The sequence below is a fragment of the Simochromis diagramma genome, unplaced genomic scaffold, assembly GCF_900408965.1.
Source record: "Simochromis diagramma unplaced genomic scaffold, fSimDia1.1 OVJJ01000822.1, whole genome shotgun sequence".
NCBI classification, from domain to species: Eukaryota; Metazoa; Chordata; class Actinopteri; order Cichliformes; family Cichlidae; genus Simochromis; species Simochromis diagramma.
In genome coordinates this window covers 5,350,889-5,377,065 of record NW_024387520.1, presented here as the reverse complement: position 1 = coordinate 5,377,065, position 26,177 = coordinate 5,350,889, and the positions used below count along the sequence as shown (strand labels likewise).

Sequence of the window (26,177 nt, the reverse complement as noted above, 5' to 3'; positions counted from 1 at the left end):
TTAAGGATCCCTCAACACGACTGCACATTAAAGATTATTCAGGGTTAGGAGGAAAGCCGCCTAACGTCTGATTTAGACTTCTATGGTGAATCTTTGTAGAGCCTACAACGCAAACTACGTGAGTGACTAATGCTGTTTTCAGCATTTGCACTTGTGTGTGTGGTGCATTATTTGTTAATTACCATGTGGTAGTGTTCTGGTGTTTTACATGCAATTCCCCCCGCAGCCGTCACGAGGAGCCACCTTTCTACCAACCAACAGAACCTACTCGTTTTTAGCTACACTGGATGTACGTGTTATGTTACTAATAATGCACAGTGAACTTTTCCTAGTTCTGCACATTGAAGGTTTTCCACTGGCAAACCAGCAAGATACTATTATTTTAATAAGCCCTAGTGAGTGCACAGTGTTTGTCACATGGATAGCGGTGCTTCATTAGCAGCTCAGGTAAACAACTTTAGCTTGCTGGTGGAAAGTGGGCACACACTTTAAAAAAAAGGTTACTATATTCTCTGGCGTGGCTTGTGTCTTTGTGGAGCAAGCTGCAAGACAGCAGGTATATAGGGTTTCTTTTTGCTTCATGATTTCTACTATAACAAAAATTAACTAATGCTGAAGAGTAGCTTCATAGCTAACAGCACACTACAAGCCAAGTGTACATCACTATTAACTAGGACTGGATACATTGATATTGCTGATGGCTCACTAACAGGCCTTGACAAAGCACAGTAATGCATGACCTGGGAGTTGCCAATATGTTCAGCCAATAAGCACAGCTTTTGTTTATCGGCTGAGCTGGTACTGAAAGGCTGACACTTTTAACATACGGGTTATGCTCATTTTTGTACAGTTAGTGAGGCAGCTGTACACCATCAAAATGCAGGAAAATGCACAAGTGGTAAACTTCATCTTATACATTCAAATATACTACAGTGATGGAATTATCAAGAGTTATCCAAGTAGTCACACACAGCTACAATGTCTTTAAAACATGTACTAAGTCAAAGCATTTTTAGTGGTATTTGTGGCTGTGTCTTTTGAACCGAATGGGATGGAATCTGGGGTGTATGGTTAGTAGAAAAATATAATTTGGAGGAGAGGGTAAAAGGAACTGGGGGCGTCATCCTTGATCTGCTTCAGTGCATGAACAAATTAAGCCACTTAACAATAGCCTGCTGGACTAATAGCTTCAGTAAAGAAACTCATTGGGCTTCGGTAATGAACCTGAGATGGAAACATAAACAGTCCAGTTATTAAGTGAACTCCAGCCACCGCTGAAATCACCTGACACACTGTGACATGCTAAACCTACACTCCTTTGGTAATGCTCATTAGCAGGGTGGGATGCTATTACTCAAATCACTGACTTAAGAAACTAGCCACCCAAACTCATTATCGCACTCATCTATTCAGTCTAATTTGCATACATTACAAAGTGGCTGTGCTGGGCTGGTCATCTCAAACTCAGCGAGCAGATTGGGCCTAACAGGACAGAGTACAGGCCAAAGAGAGCTTTAATAAGCTAATTTTATCCAACCTGGGTGCTGCTTCCCTTACACCTACTGCGTGTGTGTTAGCAAGTATGGGTGTTGATGAGTCTGTACTTTAGTACTGTTGAGGGAAGCCCAAGCTTGAGTTCCCAAGGTAACAGTCGGTTTGAGTGGGGGCTGGCTGACTCATTTGAAGGGAATCCTGGAACCAGAACAAGGCTGCCCACTCGCCCCACCCCCAGCTTCATCAGCACAACAAGCAAACAAGGCGCTGACATGTCCCCATGTAGGGCTTCCCACTGACGGGGGTGGCACTGGAAAATCCCAGCCTGAGCTTGCCTACAAGTAGCATCAGAGGACATGCACGCACAAGCACGAGGCCTCCGCGCTTCATGGCTTCGCTGGTTTCTGCCGGCAAGACTGGAAATCCATGGAGATTGTAGATGAAGAAATTACAATAGAGCGGTAGGCCTACAAATACGTCGAGACACGTGCTGGATTTGATTAGTACATAAAAGCACGGGGGAGATGTAAGGGGGGCAGAGGAGGAGGTTGGAGCTTACTGAGGAGTCCATGGCATTGAATTAAATCATCTTTTTTTTTTTAGCTGTGAACAGTGACACAAAATAAATGAGAATCAAAAACCTTGTGGGCTGGCACATGAAGTAGGAGGAAGGGAGTCAGAGGGAGAGGAGGATGAAGGAGGAGTAGGTGGACAAGAGAACTAACTCTTTCCCACACAGTTAATGGAATTATTAAGAAATTAAAAGAGATCAACAGGCGTGTAATTGACCATTTAATTAGCTCAAGGTCAGGTTGTTCTTTTGACTTTGGAGGGGCGGTTGGCCGAGGTCTAGATTCGTAGGAAAACTTTGGGCAAGCAGCTTTGCAATTTACAACAATTAAATCGTCACGTATTGTTTCTGCACAGTGGTAACACAGTTTTTCGATTAAATTAAGCCAAATATGAGTTATTCACAAAAAGCCAAAGTCATAAAGTCGACATACTATTAGAAAACACAATAAATGTTTTTGGAAAAAGTACATTCTGGCCACAAAACAGAAACTGTACATGTATATTCAGTAATCTCGCTGTGCAGAGTAGCCATTTGATTTGCTTCTGTCCACAGTTACATCTGTTGATAACTCCACAGTTCATTCAGTGTCTTTAGTCATTAACAACTGAGAGCTGGTACAAAGGGATTTAAGAGGCAGCATTACTGTTTTGAATCGCTGGATGTTTAATTCTTCTATTATAATTGAGGCAGGAGCGAGACAGAGGTTATGGTAACTGCTGGAAACCTGTCCCACTTCACAGAAAGGTTAATGAACCTTACAAGTCCTATGGGAGATGGAGTATGCTGTTAATTTGACAAACGTGGGAAATAAATGCTTTTATGCTTTTATTGACGGTGACCAATAGCGGCCTTTGCTGGAATGAAAGGTTTTAGTCTTTTAGGTGCTTTGCTATGAGGCAAAACAATAATGTGGAATGCATTTGTTGGAAGAAACTAAGTACATAATTGTTTGAATAGCAATTTCAGGCCAAAAAGCATCTTCATTATTAATTCCTACTTTTGGGGAAAATATACTGCGCAAAATGTACAGTAACCTAATTCATGTTATGAAACAGCTGCCTTTATTCTGAATACATTTGTGGGAATGAGGGATTTTTAAAAAGCTGTACTTTAAAATCTACATATTTCCACATTCCATTTTATGCACCATTGGTCTGGGTTTCATTTTAACAGGGCACCAAGGGTGTAATATGCTGACAGTTGGAGAGGATCATGTGAAACAGAGTTGGTGTTCACCTGAAATAGTCTGTGGGCTAGATGGAAACATCGCAAACGGCGGCTGTGATCTGATCAGGATGGGGTTTTAGGCACAGGACCAGCTATGTATACAGTACGCACGATTAAGAGATTAAATGGATAATCTCCTTCCCATTCAAAGACATTGATGGAGGCAGAGAGCTGGTTTCACAGACTTTCATTCTGGTTTTTAAATCTAACCCAAGAGATTCAAAATCCATGTTCATCAGCTGCTCACCTCTATGATCTCCCATAAAACAAACCTATAGAAAAGGGGTGAGCTTAAATCAATAGAGAAAAGGACAGAAAGCCTTCTGGAACAATTTAATTTGAAGAAGATACAACAACTCATGTTTTCCCCCCTGCAGGTGACACTGATACCATGAAATCCTCATAACAAAATGTGTCAATAAACGTTCTCTGATCTTCCACCCCTTCGGTTAAAGACGTCAAGAAATCAAGTACTCTAAATCAAGTGCAATCCAGCGATCTACATTAGAGCTTTTCTTATGTGAACATAATAATCAAAATATGGCAACATATCTCTTTCCTTTCCTGTATTTTCCAAATTGTACTGAATTTATTTCAGTTTAAATGCACAACTAACACTGTGGCATAGCTACTTTTACTCAAGTAAAATGTTTGAGTACTTTCTGTGCCACTGATTAAAAAGCCCCCTATCATTTTCATTCAGGTGGAGCTGAAGAGTGTTTTTAAGGTTAAAAGAAATCTACGTTGACTGTTTGTAGGAGGACATTAAGAGCAGACAAATTCAAGCATTTTCGAACACTTCCTTTTTGTTCTTCGTATAAGAAGATTACACAAACATGGGTCCTTTTAAGCGGATTGAACAAACATCTAGGGCTGTCAGTTTTTTGGAGAGGACAGTGCCCATTCTCAGCAGGTGCAATTGCTATGATCAGCACAGCTCCTTTTTAAGCTCTCTCTTTTTAACATCAGGTTTTATTTTCGCACAGATGCCTAACTGGCGTCAGAGCAGCTTAAAAGACTGCAAACTATCACCGTCCTAACCTTATAGACCTGCCTCACATGTCTTCATGTAGCCAGCCCTGGTCTCGTTCTTCTTGATACCCCCTTCTCTACTGAGCCAGCTCACCCTCTCTGTCTCTCACTCTCACTTTCTCCCAGCTATACTATGGGCACTGATTCATGTGCCTGTGCGTGCACAATGTTTGCCAGAGGAACGCACAAGAATCCGAGCTCCACAATCCCTCTTAACCTCTGACCTTGGCTTATTGTTACCTGTGAGCAGCACTGTGGCAAACATGTTGTACAAGTACTGTACAGCCCTGCAAGCTGTTTGTGTTCTGCAAGTATGGAGGGCAGGGGAGGAGGGAAGGAAGAGAGGGAGCTATTTAATCCCCCCCAAAGGAACTCCCCTCTCAACCCGTATCGTGAACTCGCAGGCAAATCGCGTTGCTGGAAGGCACACCACACACACACTGCTGTCTTTTTAATTTCATCAGCTGAAAGAAATCTATACAGTGCTTTGGAATCCGACTGAGCTGCAGAGAGAAGTGAACTATACAGCACCCTGGAATGTAAACAGGTTTCTCACCAAGTGTAGCATAAAAATACCACATTGCAACAAACCTCTTGGCTATGATAATGGTCAATGGTACAGATCAGAGGTCTTAGTAGATTTTATGTTTGTTAGTCCTACAGCATATCAATAAGAACAACTTGAACAAATCCAGAGAGCAACTCAGAAGAAATGCAGCATTCATACTGAAATTACTCAAGTGTAATAAGCATAAAATACCAGATTCTAGTGAATGCTTTCTATTGACGGCCGATTTTCGGTTGCCATTACAAAAAGCATTATCTCCTGGGAATATTAGGAGCACTGTCATTAAAATCCCTTGCAGTCAGCTGCTTGGTTGAGACCAGATATGGGCTGTAATCTGCGGAGAAAGGGCTCCTTTATTATCCAATGTTAGTAATTGTCAAGCATTGTTACATTCACAGAAACGGGCACAATATTTATTTAATATCAGTAAAACCGAGCCAGACTCGGTTCTATTTTTCTATCCGTCTCTACAGATAACTGTCAAAACTCCACCACCAAGCGTCGGTAACTCTGACATACCGTGCACACTGCTTTCTGGGCACGTGTGCTGCGCTTTCTTACCAGTTGTAATTATTTATCCATTACACAATACACTGTAGATCTTTGCACTACGCTCCACTTTCCGACTTTTACAGTTAGGATAACTTTTGGAATCCAAACAATCAGTACGTACATTTAGACAGGCCCCTATAATATCTGTCAACTTTGCATTCATAGCTGTCACACTTAATTATCATGCCAAAATACAAGAAAATACATTGGCTGCAGGAGGTCCTTTGTGAAGTCTTTGTTTTTGTGTACAATTAACTGGCAAGCATGCTATATACTTAAGTAAGGGCTATTTTAGGTAAGCATAATTGTTAGTGAGTTGTTTTTATCAGCATGCCTCACTCCCCTTCTCCAGGAGACACCCCTAAGAGGAAGCATTTTCCACGGCTGCGGCCTGAGCAACCCCCCGCTAACCCTGACATTTGTTCATTTGCCCGCCCCTCTCTTTGTGGTTTCCGTGCCCGCTTTTTCCTCCCCTCTCCACATCTGTCAAAAATTGACCACTTTACAGGGGGAACAGGTAGGCAGACTCCGTCAATCCCCCCCCCCCACCTGTACCCTGAAACGCACAAATTCGCACGCGGGGCCGACTGCCAAAGATCCTGCTTTACTGACTGAAGTGGAGGGTGGGGGGTGTGTGGAGGGTGGGGGGGATGACAAAGACGACAGCTTGTGTGGGGGAACATTGTCTGCGGCTGCGACGAGAAATCTTTTCAGGAAAAACAGGATTTTATACACAATGGTCGTGGGTGTGAAGAAAGGGGGCACATATTAAAAGAAGTGCCTTAATGTGTGCATAGCTACTGGTTTCTTAAACTGCATTCTCATGGATAAGGTCCAATCTGCTCTTTTTTCCCCCTACAAGGCTCTAGTGTGACAGACTGGATCAAAGAGGGCTTTCCAGGTTGTCCTTGTTTTCTTGGAGAGCATTCGTGATATATCCAGGACAGGGCTCAGGCTGGAAATTAATCCAGCACGCTGACACAGTAGACCTATCTGCTTAAATAAAAATAAATGTGCAAGAGATGCGATTTTGGATGCTTCAACTCCCCCCCCCCCACCCCCCGAGAAATTTAATTCACATGACAATACAAACAGGAATTTGGGTTGTTATTAGGCCACGCGTAAATGCTGATTATTCCCTCGGCGCTCAAACAACCTTTCCAATTGCTCACAGGAAACCATCGCAGCTCACGTTCTTCATGCAGTGAAACCTCCTCAATCATCTCACCACAGCAACCGTGGCGGGGAGGTCAGTTGTTATAGAGATGGCAAGAGGCTTGGTCTGTTATCAGCTACAGTATTGTGTGTGCGTATAAGCGTGCGTGCACTTGAGTGTGTGTTTATTGTATGTGGACGGGGGATGGAGCTGACAACTGAGCGGAGGATTCTTATGTAATTCTCCCTTTAGGTGGCGGAGAACAGTGAGAGCAGCAGCCCACACTGAAGAAGAACCTGTTTGTTAATAAACTGCAAGTAAGATAACATTGATGTATTATTACATGGTGTTTGTACTCAAGACAAGGGCTGTCGAGATGTAAAACAGCGCCAGGCAAGTTGGCATGTCGCTTCACAAAGCATTGATTTTTGTCCTGCTAGCACTCCTCCAACTTCTTTCAAACATACACACACGTCCCTGGATGCAGACATCAGAGACATACATGACGGCTGCGCGAAAGAAAAAAGTAATGCAAGAAAAATAAAGCAAGAACTAACAAAGACTAGCGTCCTAAAACGGCAGATACGGAGAGGAAAGGCTGCTGGAGTTGATATTGTTTTGCAGGGAGGGAGTCCAAAAGATGAACTCCATGTAATACCACCTCTGACATTCAGCCTGGCTCTAGTTGACAGGATGAGCATATGCTCTAAATGCTTAAGCACCTCCAGCTGTGCTTCACTGTTAAGGACTATTGTTGACTTGAACCAGGGGAGGCTTTTGGCTTGTTACGGGGGGAAAAAAAAAGGGGGATGAATGACCTGCGTGCAAAACTTTATCAGGGTTAAACTAATTCGAGCTAAAATACAAAATATGATATCTAATACACAATTTTATGTCGATATCTTGAAACTTTTGAAAATATTCTTTAAATTCTGGCACAACTCTCGTCATCAATCACTTAAACAGGTGCTCCGCTTTACTTCACATATTTATGTTACTGACAACAATCTGTTCGTATTCTTTAAGACACTTACCACAAAGAACATGTGTTTATCCTGTCAGTTTAAGTTTAAACAAAGGATGACAACAGGTGCACCGAGTGGAGTTTAGACTGGATGAAGTTGCTTCACAGGACTCGGAGTCAGTAGGCACTTCTGCGTAAAAGTTTGCGAAACCACAAACAAGCAAACTGTTAACCTGGGTTATGAGCATGTTTAGCAACTTTGGAGGGAGAAAAAAAATCACATTAAAAAGGAAAATTGTTCACTTCCTTTGCGCCCACCCCCTTGTCATAAGATATGGATGTCCCGTAAGGTTATTTGTGTTTGCTGGGAAATGAAGTGCTCAACTGGATTAAAAACATACTGCATATGTTTGGAAATCTGTTTCCCTGGGCGTATGAGTGGAGTGAGCGAGCGTGAAGCAGCAGCTTGCGTCTCCTCCAAGAGAGAGGGCAGACACTCTCATCATTAGCTGGGCTACAATGTGCTCCTCTACCTGCTCCAATCTGCACAGCCAGGCTCCGCTCTGACGCCAGACAGATGTTCCCAGCACGAGGTGCAAAGTATCGAGAGGGGAAATGAGAGTGAGCAGGAGAGAGGCAGAAGAATGGAAATATTCAGCAGAGTACACAATAAGAGTTTAATTATGAATAATACCAATGGTTCTTTGTTCTCACAATGAAGCTAGCTATGGTTCGCCTGGCCTTTGGGAAACTGTTTTTGGCTTCCATATGGGGGCAGCTGTCTGTCAAAAATAAACGCTTAAATCATAACATGCCACAGTAGGGATAATTACGGGATAAAGAACAATACAATTATGTATGTTTATTTGCAATATTGGACAGGTATTTTGCTAAAACAAACTCTGAGGCTATTGCAGAGGTTAAAATTGCAACGCTATTGTTGAATGCTTCTTAGAGACTAATGATCTGCAAAACTGACAGTTTTTGCAAAACTTCACATCAACTATAAACTTTGGATAAAGACTCATCACTGAGTGCACAGGCAGAAATGTCTCAGTGCATGTACAACACACAATATCTCCTGAAAAGACACACACTAAACATATTCACAATAATGGTAAATAAGTACAACGAGAATCTGTTGTTGTTGTTTCAAAACAGTCTGTGCCAACATGCAACTCTTGTCCTCTTTTCTGTGTTTTTGTGGTCCTTTAAGATGAGGTGTTTAGAGTTAAAAAAGAAAAGAAAAGAAAGAAAGAAAATGCTAAAATTTTAATGCTTTCAAGAGCTAAATGGTGAATGAAATGCTGCGAGGCATTGCACGTCTAATAGTTTGCAGATAAAGGACATCTTGAGGTGTGGAGCAGATGATCTCTGCAGGCCTCAGAACTCGCAAACACAAAGCCAGCTGGTCTGACACAGTCACAATACTTCACTGTTTGTATTTGCCTGAGCAGCAGCAGAACGCAGGCAGTGTCCTGCTTTGGGAGCCGCTACAACAGAGATTGATGTTAAAGCATGCAAGTCCCTCATGCACCATAATCGCGAATGCACGAAGGATGTGCATGCAACTGGCCTTCGATTAGTCATGAAGAGGAAGCTGATATGTGATGGCTTCCAATCCTCAAAACAGGACAGAGTGATCGGAGTCCAAACAGGCTACGAGGGGTCGTAAATCTCATGTCTTGTTTAAAGAAATGTATCTGAGCTCGGATGATGGCTGCTGCATGGTAGCCTTAGTGTTTCTGCTTCTGGTGGCTATAAACAGACTGTAGAATAACTGCAGAAAAAAGTTGGAGCTCTGAAAAATCCAGTAATCATCTCTGTATTGCTTTTGCATGCTAAAAATACTGCAAAGTCACTGACACTGACTTAATATACTGAATGTATCCCAGCTCAAAGTGCAAGGGGCAGGGGACATCCTGGACATCAGTCTTCATGTATGGAGCATTGTAAACAAAGTTGCAGGCATTCTGCTGCACAATGAACTAGATGAGAACATTTTAAATCATCTTTCCTGCGCCGTGTTTTATAAGAATATTTTTTTAAATATCATTCCATATCGGACAATCTGCTGCCTGAATATCAGCTGATGATATTGGTCTGGCTGTAATTATCTATAAAAACCTAAGGCTTTTTTTATCTCTTTCTAAACAGTGAGTGCAAAAGTGCATTAACTGTAGCACTGCTTTGCAACTTCATATTGCATCATGTTGACTCAACATGCACCAAAATAATGAGAGTATTAGCAAGTTAAAGTAACACCCAGTGCAGTTTATATATATGCTAACTCTATTCAGGTACTAATGATTTGCTTGTTATAGTAATTATTGCTGCGAGTCCGTACCTGAACATCTGTATTGATTTAGTCTCTGGGAGAGCAAAGAGAGGGAGGGAGAGGCTCACAATCTGGAATTCGACTTCGAGAGCGAGACAACAATCTGTTGATGGTTATTTTGGTAATTGTCCACAATTGATGAAAAAAACCCCAAAAACAACAAAAAAAAAAAAAAACCCAGCGTGTGCTGCAGAAGATTCTAAATGATTGTTACTGTTGTTCAGGGGGTCAGGGAAAATGGGCAGTCGCAATGAAAAATGCATATAGAGCATCTAATAATGCGAGCTCTCACAGAAAAGTGGACAGCTGGTGAGAGAAGACAAGACACCCAGCCACACAGTTTACACTTAATTGCTGGAGTGAATTGTTCTTGGCAGCCAAAAGTAAAGATGTGATATGTGATACACAGTTAAATAAAAGATTTAACACCTGACAAACATTAAAATATGATTGTCTTCAAATTGTATTTGTACAGTTGTTCGGCATGTTTATAAATGTTTGCTGATGCTGTTGGATATAGTTACATTTATTTTTGGGATTTTTTCCTACTGTGTCAGGCACAAATAACAGCTCGACCCAGTTGGGTTTATTTTGAAAAATGACAAAGGAGCTAAAATGGAGGGACTACTTAACGCGTAGTTAAAACCAGAATCTGACTTAATGCTGTTTGTTTAACACAGACTTTAAAGCACAGCTACAATCCAAGCCAAATAGTTGAAGCAAGTCTTTTCCTAAATCTCAGTTTAGCTAAACCCACACTTTAGTAATTTGGTTTATTATCCCACACTTGGTTCTTTGATAGCAGGCAGACTCATAATTATACGGATGTGTTCTCTCATTTATCAACGTATCAAAACTGCTGTCAGGATTTTTTCCCCCCATTTAACTTAACTAGCTTGGCCCACAGTTGTTATTAATCTCTGGCTCTCTTCCACAGTGTGTCTTTTGTCCCTCCCCCTCACCCCCAACTGGTCGCAGCAGATAGCCGCCCCTCCCTGAGTCTGGTCTGCTGGAGGTTTCTTCCTGTTAAAAGGAAGTTTTTCCTTCCCACTGTCTCCAAGTGCTTGCTCACAGGAAGTTGTCTGATTGTTGAAGCAACTGATGTTGTGATTTGGTGCTATATAAATAAATTTGAATTGAACTGAGCTTTAGCAACATCAGGACTGAGCTGTATTTTCTGGTTTGAGTAAACCACACTTGGATGTGCCACAGATTTTACAGCAGGGCTTTGGACCGACACCAGCTTGTGACCCCTGAAGCTGGTTTTGTGTCTGAAACCAGAGACCTTTTATGCACAAGGCAAATATGTTAATCGCAACAACACAATGTCATTATCTTAAGATTACTATTGATAATCATTCCAAAAGAAAGACATCTGCTACTTGGTTAGTCCGGTCGGCCTGATAATGTTCACACTCTGATTCACAAGTATCCTTCTCAAGTGCGTCTTACACAGCAGTCACGTAATTAAAAAAAAACCCTCAGCAGCATGTTTTGATAGGTGAACAGCTGAACATGCAGAGCAAGGTAAGGTGAGGAACCTATCTAAACACAAGGTACTCTAGCAGGTCTTTGCTGTGCTATCATTGATTCTCTAATGAGACTTTGGTGGAGATATCGGTGTAAATCTGTAGCGCCTTGCTGCTCAGTCCAGCCTGACCTCACTTTATTCTCAGTTAAATTAAAGAAATGTTTTTCTTCATAACTCCGGATATGGATAAAAAACAAAAACAAAACAAAAAAACTCCACACTAATTATGGAAACATCCTCATCTAGGGCAAGATTGCATGACCTTGTGCTAATGAATATATATGAAAAGACTATGGCTGCTGCAACTCACACCATCTGACGAGTGAGGATCAAAACACTGATCCCTTTGACATTTGAAAGCATGACCCCTGACTTCAGCTAAAGAAACTTTCCTTTCAGAGTAATCTACCATCAAACACATTGTTACAAATAACTAGTGAATGTCAAATATTAGCACACAGAACTTTTTATTTTAAATTCACATGAAACAATAATGCAGAGAATAAATTAAAAAAAAAAATCCTCAATCATATTTGACTGTGACTCTAGTCTTTTCTTTCTGAATTACATATACTTATGCATTCATTCAAAAATTGACCGACATTGCTGTCAAAACCGCTGAACCAAATCAAAATCCAATACATTCACATCGGCACTTCAAACAAAACTGAGATTTTATGATGTCACCTAGGCACCCTGGTCAATTAAACACCTCCCACTACAGTTGGCATCACTCAAAAGGCTCATTAACCCTTCTGACCAACCACCAGTCACAATCAGAAAAACATCCCATCACATTGGCCAATCCCTACATGGGCAACGCAGGTCAACACCCACACAAGTGACAGGAAATTGAATTGCTAGAGAAAATGTGCTCTGTCTGAGCACTTGAAAGACATTTGTTTATTCACAGCTAGTCGTGCAGCCAGGCAGACTTTATTGGCTTAAAAATAAGAAGCAAAGGTGATGAGTAATAAAATTTTACAAAGTGCAAATCACTCCCTTTTTTTATATCATTGATGTATGTGAGAAATGTGAGGTAAATATTCATAGATTCCTTACAGTAAGCCAAAGTGTGGTTAAATAAACCAACTCTCACCAATGAGCTCAATCACAGGACGCACAGTCTACGTCTACTGCAGGTTTTCCAGAATATACATCCCAAATACATCACATTTGGATCTTTAAATCAATGTGCCGTTTACTTCGTGTATGACCACGCCTTATAAAAACGAAATGGCAGCAGTGATACATCGCTGAAGCGTCTTTGTGTGCTTGTTTCTTAGACCACTAGTCTTAATCTACCGAGTTGATCTCCCGGTTACCGGGGGATTATAAAATGTCGGCAAACCTCTAAATATTTGAGGCAATCAACAACTCAACATGCATTTGGCGTTAGAATGCAAGAATGTGAAAACACACAAACGAACGGATAAAAAGGAGTGAAATATGAAGAGAAATAAGGGGATCGGAGCTGTGCCCATTTCGGGGGTGTAAAATATGGAGAAGTGTGGATCATTGGGGGAGCTGCTCTGCCTGGGGGAACAGATGAAGGGAGGACATTCTGCCAAGATCTCTCCACTGAAGGGGGAGCTGAGGGACTGGAGCTCTATGGGAGAAAAGAGTGTGCGCCTCGCATGCTGCTCTCCTCAATCTCGGTCTCACACGCCTGCATTGACACATCCCAGGCTCTCTGCAGCAGAGGGAAATTGCTGCTGACAGGGCCTTGCAAACTTTCACAGCCATTTAGAAAGACTTACTCCCACACTTTTGTCACAGGCATTTATTGCACAAGATACATGATATGAAAAATTAACATTTTTCAAACTTGGCATCCTTTTTTTGAACCAAGTTAGGCTTAAAAACCATTCATAATTTTTCAGCCTTACGATCGGCCCCAGTGCAGATGTAAACACTACACATGCCAAGTGAGACCCCGAGATTATGAAAATGCACAATTTTCAAGAAATTTTTTTTTAAACAGCCACGCGCTACATCATAAATTTGTACCCCATGAGTTTCTAATCCAATAACAAACACGGCCTGTGTCACCATCACCAAAACACAAGTCTTGTTTTTCCTTAAAGCGGCGCAGTTTTTCAGTCTTAGCGTACCTGTATGTCCACGACCAACCAGTGCCTCCAGTAAGCAGATGTTGGCTTGCTGCGGTTTGGAGCATCAGGATCGACCATCACCAAGACGTACGTCTTTTTCTGCAAACAAAAGGAGATTCATATGTTATTGATTTATTTAACACAGACAAAGTGTTTACCGCAGTGCCACGCACACTGTGATTGGCCTAGAGGCACTTTGAGCAACAGCAGTACCTGATCCCTTCTGCTTTCTAAACAGCCATGTGCCGTTTGCACATTACGTCGCCCAAGGCTTGACAACTGGAGTTGGTTTAGATACTCAAAAACACACACTTTACTTTCTAAGCTTTACGTTACCCTATTTAATGCTGTGTGAATTCTTATTCTATTTATAAAATGTATGCAGACAGCAAACAAAGCCAGAAGGGTGGGTTTTCTTCTGTGTTAACAGTCTTAATTCAGCTGCCAAGGTTAAAGTGCTCAAAGTATGAAGAAAGCTGTCCTAAAAAGGCAATGATACACATTGGAATACAGTAGCTGTGCTAATCACAAACTTATTCTTCCAACAAGTGAGCTCTGTTCCTTCACAGTTATTCTTAAAACTTCATATCATTACTGTGACATCAACAAAATGACAACGTTTTGGATCCGATACCAAATCCTCTCGTTAACATATTCACAGTAACTTTCTGCCACTTACCAAGTATCTTTATACCCCTCAATCTGTCAATGGATAAAGTGAGAGAAAAAGCATCTTAACTAACACTTGATCACAGTTATTGGACGTTGACTTGGCGGCTTAATTGCCGGAAAATCTTCATTCTGTCTGTCCCTAAAAGTTAGAGAATTATGAGAGCAGATTGAATTATTGCGAGAGCACATTTGTCATCCCTGGTCCAGTGCCCAAAATCTGCCAGACCATATGATGGGCTTTTTTTATTTTGTTCACTTCCTCTACAAACAGAGACATTAATCAAGGCTGTTTCAATCCTCGCTGTCCCCCTTACTGTATATCGTGCTTCCTACAGAGGCAATACCATAATGCTATCAGCTTTAATACACAGAGAACAGATGCATCGTTTCTTACATTCTCACGTCGGCTGCCAAATAACACTGTTGGGAAAGTCGGTGCAGGAAAACATTTTTCATGTAAACATAAATCTTACATTTCTGTTTGTTGTGTCCTATCAATACATTCGTGCAGGCCTGTGAAAATTATCCTAAGCCGATGTACTTGAATGAGATAAAGAAGTAGTCGTGTATTTTTTCTGCAGATGCTCATTTTCAGAAGGATTCTCTGCCTACCTGACAAGCAGTAATAAGCGTAAACAACTAAGCCTAATAATAGGATAATACTGTAGTCTCAGTGATAGTGCCTGCAGGTAACATCCAGACACACCAGCAACAATAGAGCCTCCTCCACAGCCTGTCAAAAGTGACTCTATATCAGTGACCCCCCCGGGCAGCTTACCAACCATGACCTGTTGCCTTCTCAAGAGTTGTAATCCTCATTTGTACATATTTGCTACCAGGCAAAGAAACTGTGATAATGTAGTTACACTAATATTTAAGTCAGACCCTGATGCATTCAGAAATAACATGGTTTCTAACAACAGATGCACACACCACACACACGCGTGCACGTAGACACACACGCGTGCACACAATGACTAAAAGGGGGGGAATTTTAAGCATTTAAATTAAAAATGACCTCCAGTCACAATTACCATTGAAAGAAATTGCACTTCATTGGATATTTCACGAAGGTTACCATGGATGGAAAGACACCGAACGGGACAGGTTTAGTCTTCTGAATGCCAAATTTAGAACAACACTGAGAACATTTCACATTAATTTCCAACCGTAACAACAAAAACACCGCCTATTTATGGTGGGCACTGAATTTAAATGATTCCTGCATATATTTCTTGCTCGAATTTCTACCTGTAAGAATCTGTCGGGTCCAGCTGGCATGGGCAGCAAATAATACAAGAAGCTCCCTCCATGCTTGCACTTCACACATTGTGGCATGTACCCTTCTCTATTACGAGGACATTTTTTTTTCTCCATCTGTCAAAATCCACATTAATTACGCGCAGATATGTGCGAAAGACTCCGGGGAAAAACAGATGCATATTCTGCCATCTGAAATTATTTAGCGGTGCTCGAACAAACTAAACGTATATCAAAACATGTTTTAACGGAGGGCTAATTGTCATAGCTGTACACTGGGAGGCACACATTTTTAAAAACATGCTAGAGTTTCTCATTAGTATTAATTATTAGTGATATCTGAGCCATGCTGATAATTTAAAATTCACTTCTGCTGCTTATGATATCTATGACTGGTGACGGTTCATTTTCTATATTTTGGACAACACAAAAATTTACATAGTGTTTAAGTATTCAGTTTCTTCCATATACTTAGCTTATACTTATAATTAGACTTTGCACAAAGGTGAGAGGTCAGCAACCCACTCGGTTATTCTTTGTAATGGGTGCAGGCCTTGAAAAATGTCACAATATTCTCAGAGCTAAAGAAAGCAGAAGTGAAATCTGAAGAGGTGTTGGCCACAGACCACAGAGCTCCGTCAGGCCATTATACAAGTGGAGATGTGAGGGCCCCGGGTGCAAGCTGGAGGCGGGAAAAGATTGAGCTTGCATTCTCTTGGGATTAACCTCCCACTGCCTGCTGTGATCGCAGCAAAACGGCCCATTGAGACCACACCTTGGATGCCAGGGGGGTGCAACGGACCCTGAAGTCAACTGGGCACCTCGTTAATGGCTACTGGTCAGTTGCAGAAAGGAAAGGGGGGGGTGCTGAATAATATACAAATTCTATACCTCTTTGTGATTTTATGTAATAGGAGTGTACAGGTGATATTTGTTAAATTACATGTATGCCAATAGCATCGAATGGAAATAGTATTTGCAAAGCAGGAGACGTCAAAGAACAAAGGCAGAGAAAATCTGGTGTCTCTCTGGATGCATACTGTATTACCTTTGAGTGAACTCTGCTGGGGATGAGAATCAGAAAGGATGGGTAATCGCTGCTCTCGTAGAGCCTGTCTGGGCTATCGAGCCCAGTTCTGCTAACTGATGACACCACGGAGGGCGAGAGTAAGTTAGCGAGAGGGAGGGAGGAAGGAGAGGCCCCTCTGTGAGTTTACAAGTTCATGCTTTATCCCTGACCCAATCCCAAACTGTGTCGTCCGTGCAGCTGCCTATTAATACATCCTTCGCTTTATCCTCCCAGCTCTTCGTTTCCTTCAGCCTCTGCGCACAGAACCTGTAACGTTTCATTAAATGGTCAACAGTGCTCACTGCTCGACCCCGAGCAAAGCAATGCATCGATCCCAAATCCTTGTTTAAGCAGCAAAAACACTTGAACTCATTTGGTAATTAACAGGTATCTGTGTTGTGATTAAGAGACGGCGATGGCTTAACAACCATCGACTGCAGCTTATAACGAGGTTCAAAGATCATTCTGTAAATACAGAAAAACAGGAACTGTAGAACACGACTGCAGAAGTAAATTTATCAGAGGGCAGAGAAAATGAGTCTCCACCTAATCAGCTGTTCTGTTCTTTGTACAACCAAACAAGATTAATGGCATTTTACTTACTGTGTATAAAACCATATCAAGTGAAGTCACAGAGAAAAGTTGAGTGGACTTTTACATTAGGGACACTGAGATAAGGTCTCCTTATAGAATCATGATAGCAGGGAGAGGGACAGACGGGTGAATGATGGGGAAGGTTAACAGTGGTAAGACTGTTGGGGTCAGAAGATGAGGTTCATACTGGTGACGAAGAGGTCAGAGGTCAGCCAGGCAGAAGTAATTGGATCCTTACCAGAAATATGTGGGACATACAGCCAAAGATTAGATGGAAAAGGAGTGCTGCAGCATTCACCTAGAGGTCGCTGACCTTACAGGTAAGGAGGCCCCTCATCGTCATTAATAGCAGCCCATCCCCCAATGCTCATCGGCAGAAGCTTGGGAACCTCATTTTCCTCACTGCTAGCAGCGTTTTAAAACCCTCTTCATAGTCAGCCATAGAGAGCACGCTGGTAATCTGCACCACAGGAATTGGGTGAGAGACAAAGAACATCAAACGATATCTCTTTTTGCAGCGATTAAACGGTCTTGTCATGTCTACAGAGACTCTAGGACCACTTTTACAGTTCACTTAAGGGAATGAGGTTGTTGAGCTGAATTATGGGTAATGTAGTATCCCAATGGGTGTTTTTTTGTTTGTTTTTTAAAATACAGACAATATATTTCCTTATGTGGCCAAAAATATCTGTCTGCCAGCTCTGGGCTGAACATGGTTCTCCAATGGCAGCTCCGTACCAGACCATAGGAAGCTATGTGCCCGTCTACCTGCAAAGAGTACCTGTTGCCAGGCAGTGTCCAAAGTGTGTGATACGTGGTTTGGTACTTCAGCCAGACACGGAGAGGAGCGAAGTTAGAAAAATGAAAAGTGTCCACTGCAGCAACTGTTTGTAGCTGTCTGAGTCTTTAAAAGATTCTTCATTCATCCATCCAATTAAATCCAAATCACAACAGTCCCCTTAAGGTACTTTATATTATAAAGGAACAAACCTCCAATAAAAACCCCAACAATCAGATGACCCCCTATGAGCAAGCACTTGGCGACAGCGGGAAAGAAAAACTCCTTTTTACCAGGAAGAAACCTTCACCAGAAATAGGCTCAAGGAGGGGAAGCCATCTGCCCAGACTGGTGGTGGCCGAGGGAGGAAGACAGGACAAAAGACACACTTTAGAAGAGAGCCAGAGCTTAATAAGAACTATTGATTAAATACATAGTGTTGTGTAAACACACGGTGAGTGAAGAAGAAATACTCAGTGCACCAGCCCTATTGCAAGTCTGCAGCGTAACTAAGGGAAGGTTTAGGGTCACTTGATCCAGCCCTATCTATAATGAACATGTCAAATCAACACTTCACCTCTTTTTCTGATTTATTAAAGCAGAGAAGAAGTTGTGAAATGCCACTTTCAGAATCAGAACTGGGTCTGGTTTTAAGGTGACCAACATCAGACGTGTTGACATTATAACAGAAACAGTGTTGTTAAAAAAACAAAAACATAACTATAACACAAACAAAGTTCATCACTTAGCTTTTTGCATGTGCTTTGAATCTTCTCCTTAAACTATTACAAACAGTTATAAATAGTATAAATTCTCTGACTCACACTTGAAACTGACCTTTAAAGTCAGAGTTTCTATTTAAAAAACATTTGGTCATTTTGCTCTAATAACCTTTAGTACATATTTACTATATGGAAACATGACGCAGGTCATGTTTTTTTTTTATAAAACATTTGCACTATAAGATATTATTTACACTTTAAGATATTTAAAAAATCCTTGGCTCCTCCACTAATGTCTCGATCGTAGAATCCAGAGCATGATGAAACTAGACAGACAGAAAACCACTTCCTAAAATACAGCTTTATATCTCTACATGAGGTCATAAAACCCACAAGGTTCTTTTTAGATTACATCTAAACATAACCTAAAAAAAACAAGACCTTTGCATGTTTAGACACAGAAAGTTCTTGGTTTAAGGTTAGGCAAATTTTAAGGTTGTGGCTAAATACCTTACAGGGGTATGAACAGAACTAAAATATTGTCTCAGCATGCTACACTTTAATTTAATGTTTCTTTTTTGCCTCACTGTAAATGCTCACATTATGAACCCACACATGAACGTGGGGTTTAAATAAGTCTTAAGTTAGTAACTTTAACTACCAGATATCTTAGGTAGACAACGTCAGCAACACATAAAGTCAATGCTTTGCCATTTAGAAGTAACCTGAGTCCTGACACTATTATAAACTCTGATACTGGTAATAGTTTACCACTCACATGGTTTATTGGCACAAATAAAGAATGCAAAGAGAACACCAATAGTTCTCTGTGTGTTCTTAAACGCCTCACACAGTGCGGGCTGCTCACTACCTCCAAACCTTCCTATTTTTAACTCAGCCTCCTCCCACACAGGAATGGAGTGTGAAGTGGCTTATAAATCCACACTTCGAGGAGCCACATGGTCAAAGCAAAGTCACATGTGGCTACAAACGCAGATTCTAGGCCTAAAGACAACATAGCTACTAGATGCCCGCTAAGTAGCTAAACAGATGAGTGAGCGAGCTATGAGGAGGTTGCAGTTCAAGGGGACTGAGCGGAATATGAAACACAAGTTTACATAATTGCATAATCACGTTTTCTGTTTGAGCATAAAAATATGCTAATATGGTATATTTGAATCTAATTAGCACATGGCGCAAGGCAATACGAGACAATGCAATTACATTCATAGCCTATAGTCCACCTAATAAATGTTACTACAGTGTGTGTTATTCAAGAGTCCTGAACAATGTGCATTATTTCAGCCTCCAAAACCACAAATGAGCAGCTCTTGGATAAACTCTGGAAATTTTTAAATTCAGCCTAGCCTGAACTTTGTTTATAAAGCCTTGCACTTCTGGTGTGAACTTTGTAACTACTATGAAGCCATAGCTAACAGTAAGATAGTTCACAGTCTGATTGAAGCTTGAGGGGGTGAAGGAATTAGTAGCAGCCTAGGGAACCATTTCTGCATTTCTCTCAACACTGAAGACTTCTTTCACCGCACCATGCTTGCGAACACAGCCGTGCTCATGTTAAGCTTATTAGTCACCCTGGATGCGATCTTGCTAGCTGAGGCTTTCAACACTTTCTACTGGTGGTTTTACACACATACACCTACTCACTGTCATGAAAGCATTTCTGCAAATGCACATGCTCAGACACAGCAACAACCACTAACAGGTATTCTGAAGAAACATGGGGCCAGGTGCTTGGATGCGAGCATGAGATCCAACTAGTGCTAAATGAGGCAAGAGGGAAATATTTCTGTCATGTAGTTTGGCTGCCAAGAACACAGCGCAGTCAAACGGGGCAAATTACCTCACTGGACTCATATCCGTAATTAATCTGTCAAGCATGTCGCACGCTGAGAGTCAGATCTATTTTACCAGCAAGTGCTGCCTGAGAAAGTTAAAGGTGAGCACACGGTAATTATTTCTCCTGGATTTGGAAATCTAAATCAAGCACTTTAAGGTAATTGGTGGATGAAAAGTAAAACAATGCAGATCTATTTTGGATTTGCTAATAGTGTAAACGCAACCCAAAAACAGCAGGTTTGCACACATGATGTGAGATTTCAATTCTATAAACAATTAAAGCTCTTATTTAATCTTTATTTTAACAATCAAGTTTATCCTGGTAGGCACATTTTATTTATTTTAATGTTTGGGAGGAGATGAGGGGAAAAAAATAATTAACATTACTGTTTTTGTTTTAACAGAACAATTGTTTTGGTCTCCCGTCATCTAACGCCACAGTTCTCAAGACAGGCTATTAATTGCGCATCGTGGTGGTAAAATAAATTGTAAGGGTTACAACGGTTACACTTCATGATGAACCATCATGCAGCAGACAAGAGTCTGAAGATGTTGGGAAACATGCTGCCTTGAAGGGAGACTAGTTGTAAGCACTCTGACACCCCATTCCTATTTGGCCATCGGAGCTGTTAAAGGTGTCAGGGCTGTTCACAGGCACTGCATGTTTCACCAGCCAAGATGGCTTCCACATTTTTTCTATCATGATTAATTATGGTTTCTGATGGTAGTACAGTGAGAAAGTGTAAATTATTCCCACATTTTCTTGTGCCCTCCGTTCAGTCACTGTTGTGTAGGAAGATGCTATTGACGCCATTCATGGATGGCGACCAAAAGGCATCTACATGGGGTGGCAAACTCTTGTGCCTATTAAGGGGTGGAAGTGGTGGTGGTGGTGGTGGTGGGGTGCTTGGCGTGTGGGCTGAACCTAGTCCAGACTGCCAGTTGACAGGGCCGGATTTTCCAGTATGGAAGAGTCTTGTTTCAGTGGGCGAAGCTGGGTGTTGGGAGACTGGGAGAGAGGACTGCCCAGGGCTTGGAAGCTTGAAACTGAATATTTCAAACAGACAAGCACCGTCTGTGTTCCAGTGTCACCAGCCCACCCGTCTGACAATCAGGTCCATGTCATCATGGGCTCTGAGTAATTCAGGGAGCACTCATATCACCTTAGAAGATATGGTGATTTCAGACGTCAGAGCAGTCAGCGGCAGAAATAGCACCGAATGATATTCAGCACGAAGTATGGAAGACAGTAAAGTACAGTAAAAATGTTCACCTACAGGCAAAAGCGTTAAAACCACAGAACAGCAAAAGCTTGGTGAAATGCAACCACAATGCTGTGCTTTGCTTTGAATCCTTAAGAAAATGCACAATGTAGTCTTCAAAAACACACACACACACACATCCTGCGTACCCAGCACAGAAAATCCTTAGTTTTGGAGAACTGGTTGAAATAAAATAATTCGTCTGACAGATCATTTTGTGCGTGCTGATATATTTAGTGCTGTCAGAGAGGACATCACAGAGAATGGCACTTACATCACAATGCAAAAACTGTTATCAGAGGAGGTACAGGTTTATGGTTCAAGGGCTCGTCCATTCATAGAGAACAAGCTCAGCCTCTCTGCCTGACACACTGATAAAGACAGCACAAATAAAACAGCTCCACAGCTCCATCTTTGCCTCTCCCCAAGGGAATAATATATCACCCATCTGAATGTGGCACATATTGAATCATTTCCAGCGTTGATGATTCATTTGAATAAATCAGCCTTTTTTATTTTGCCAACTTGAACTGATAGTGAAATAAGGAAAACTGAAGTAACATTGTTAGATGTGAGGAAGGACAGGTGTTAGAGTGTTCTATAGGACTGGTAATCCTAATCCCCTTTCAAGCAACAATTAATGACTACAGCAATAATCTCCGCATATATGTTCCTGCAATTCCTTTTTAACTGTCAACCATAACCTGCCTAGCTCACATAGACAAAATCCAGGGGGATATGTCGCTGCAGGCAGATAGGATCTTATCCTGGATTTGCATAGATAAATGCACAGCAATAACTCGTGCAGGGACAGATATGGTTTTGACCTGCGATGTGTCATCCATCTGACCATGCACTATTGACCGAACCTGCTCTCGGGAGTTTCGAAAGAAACCGCTGGGCCAGAAAAAGAGGTCCGCACGTTATCTGCATTAATTCTTAACAAATATCAAATATTTAAAGTGGAAAGAAAAATTAAATATGGAAGCTTCCCAAACAAAAACTTTCAATGTCTTCCACAAAAAAAGCTACGGATACACAGGATCAGCCTATCGGCAAATATGAAAAATCAGCAGCTTGTGCAATGAAAGGGTTATATCCGTATTCAAGCTAAGAGACATACTCTAACATACACAGACACAAATCCTGTTGAGCTGAGCTGAGCAGAGATACCCTACCAGCCCTCCAAGGCACAATTAGGATTTCACGGGGGGAAGAAATCTACATTCCTGCACACATGAAAAAAGTCCTTTCTCCCTCCTCACAACAATATCAACTTTTTACTCAAGGAAAAACCTGAAGCACCACTCGATAGGATTTGGACAAAGAAATATAAAAAAAAAAACAAAGCCAGGAAAAAAAATATCTAAATTTAAGCTGCAGTTGTTAAAAAAAAAAAATATTATGGTTGAGGAAAATCCAGTCCTAAGCCTCCCAGTTCCAATCAATTTCTTCTATTCTGCGTGCTATGAAAAGAAGCTACCACTCATAGTTTGTTTGAAGTGGAGCTTTGCTACATTCAACAACATTTATCTGGATACCCTCAGCGCATGATTTTAACACCTGTCAGACATTTAGTCCAAGTACAAGAGGTCAAGTAGCTGTTTGAATATGAAAAGAGATAAACCAAAACAATACATTCCATTCCACGAGCCACAATCCTAATAAGTGCACACATTCACGGGAACACAGTCAAGTCATTAGGACAGGAACATACAGCATGTTCTCTGTGAGAGTCTCAATGATCACTGTGTTGTGTCTTTCCTGTCCAGTAATATCTGTCAGGAACCTACATAAAAATTATATTGTTTCATAAGCAGCAAATGCATTTCCTGAAACCTATATCTGCATGTTAAATGTAACAACACATTTCAGAGTTCTTCTTCTTTTGGGAAAAGAAAACATTTATAATGAGTCGTCAGTGTTTTATTACAATCTAGATCATTAGTTTCATTGTAAATGATCCATTATTCATCGACATAAGAACACTATTACGCTCTTTTCATGCCGTGTTGTATATGATCTGGAATTGTGCTCTGCAATCAAATCTCTACATAAATGCATACAATTTAAGAGATTAGAGTTATAACAGTTACTATACTCATAACCAGTGTTGGGTAAGTTACTTTAAATTAGTAACTTAGTTACATTACTAGTTACTTCCATCAAAAGTAACTCAGTTACTTCAAGTTACTCGTTACTTTCAAAGTAACTAGTTACTAGGGAAAGTAACTTTGGTTTTACTCAGACTTCTCTTGTTAATGTGTTGCTAACTGGATACCCAGCAAGAGTGCCAGTCTTCTAGCTTGCTTACTTGCCACAAGTGCACTGTGCCACCTACCAAAGGAAAAAATAATGTGCATATTTCCATGAGAGAAATCCCACGCCTGGACCGTCGTTGACCGCCGCCATGATTCTAGCCTACGTCACAGCGTCATGTGCGCTTTTTACATCCAACACAAAAACTGCAGTCGTGGTGCTTTCGATTGTACTCAGAACTCAGAAATTCTGCCTTCTGAATAGGAAGATGTAGGTAACACCAGACTGAAGATGAGCTGCATACAGAGCTGGACTGGGACAAAAAAATCGTCCCGGGCATTTTGACTAGAGACCGGCCCACCATTATAGGAAAAATCATAAAGCCTTTGAATGAAAACAAACACTGTTGTGACAGTGATGTATACTGTCTTGATGGTATATATGTATCAATCTATCAATCATTTGTTGTAAGACTCAGATAATTATTTATTAAAAGCTAGACATTTGAAATGAGAATAAAAGTATTTCTTTGTGCCCCCTTTCCCTGTTAATGCCCTACCTGGCCCCCTGGCAACACTTTGCTAGACCCGCCCCTGCACAGTTACCAGCTGTCAGCTACGTAGAAAAGGATCCTGGTGTTATTTGTCTCTCAGAAACAGTTGATAACTTCCCTTCAACTCATTCATGTCACCTAAAAGGTAAACCTGTTTCTCCATCACCTGTTCAGCTCTGATGATTCAGTAAGGACATCTCCTGGTTTCATCTTCATGTTTCCCTCTCACCAGATATACAAACCGACATCATGACCAGCAGCTTTACAGCTGTGGCTCCAGCAAACATCAGTTGATACTAGAAATTAATATTAAATAAATTCTAACAACAGCTGATCAAACGTGCTGCTGTTGTTTAACGCGACATCCGGTGGTTTCCTCTTTCTGGCGCAAAGTGGACGATAAATAAACAAGAGAGAAAAGCCGATCAGCTGATCATTGATCAGTTTCATGATTAAAGTAGCAATAGGAGAGGGAGGGTGAGAGGATGAGAGAAGAAGAGGCAGCTGTGCAGCGTAAACACAGAGTAACTCCAGCTTTGTGTCTTTTTCATTGTAGCTGAAGTCCGGGACAAAATGTTCCTTTTCACCTCAATACAAAACGTGTAATAATTTCTCTGAATACAAGACGATTCTGTCTTTTAGGGAACGATTGGCAACTCTAATAATTAACGGTATGAACAAAATAAAGTTCAACATCAGTAACATAGCACCACCCAGCTGTATAGAAACCCCGTCATGCTAGCTAGCACGCAGTACGAAAAAGTCAGCACAACGAAAATAAACTCCAACTAAACTTGGTTCATATCTGACCCAGATAGACTGCAGGTTATAACTTCTTACCTGAAGTTCAGTTCACCTGACACTCAGACGGGCGGCCGCTTCGGGTCTCTCCTCCTGCCTCCCCTTTCCCTCATCCACCTGCTGGCCTCCACCACTTGCTAATGTTATTGAATCTGTGGAAGCTCCGCGATAGGCTCGTTATTCGTTACTTCGTGTGGTGGCTATCTAAATCCCAGTAACGAGTAACGCGTTCCTGATTTTGGCATAATAACTAGTTACCGTGCTTACCACAATAATAACGTAGTTACTGTAATGCCTTACTTAATAACACGTTAGTCCCAACACTGCTCATAACTGATGTGTCATTATCACAAATAAGTCGGCAACTAGTCTCATAAATAAGTTATTTGTAGGGCTGTTTGATATACGGTAACGATATATATCAGATGACGGTCTATCGTTTCATTTTACGCTATTGTTTGTTTCGTGGTGTCACAACGGCAATATTTTTTCATCGTTTTGATGGTCACTGTAGTGGCTATATTAATTTCTTAAAGTTCTCTCTTTCTCTTAGGAGGGACAAGCGCCTGTTTTTATGCATTGTGTTACCAACAACGACGGTAAAACCATCGCGTGTCCGCTTGTTTATGTTCCACATAAACCTTTCACAATAAAGCTCAAGATCCTGTTGAGACTTTTCAAAATAAACTGAATCACGTGAAAGAGCAGATTATTTACGGATGAGAAGTAAAAAAGAGCCGCCAGGTGCTAAAAAATAAACTTTAGACTCAAACGTTAGAACAGGCTTTTCCCCGCAGCAC

General features: G+C 41.2%; 1 protein-coding gene across 1 annotated transcript in view; it reads right to left on the bottom strand.

Annotated features, from left to right (window-relative positions):
* LOC120726270 (phosphatidylethanolamine-binding protein 4) overlaps window positions 1–26,177 on the bottom strand; it is a 53,921-nt gene that overhangs the window by 16,253 nt on the left and 11,491 nt on the right. Inside the window, exon 4 of the mRNA XM_040019722.1 lies at window positions 13,551–13,649. Within this exon, the coding sequence (XP_039875656.1) occupies window positions 13,551–13,628 (78 nt within the window). The 5' untranslated portion in view covers window positions 13,629–13,649. The remainder of the gene's footprint in view (window positions 1–13,550; window positions 13,650–26,177) is intronic.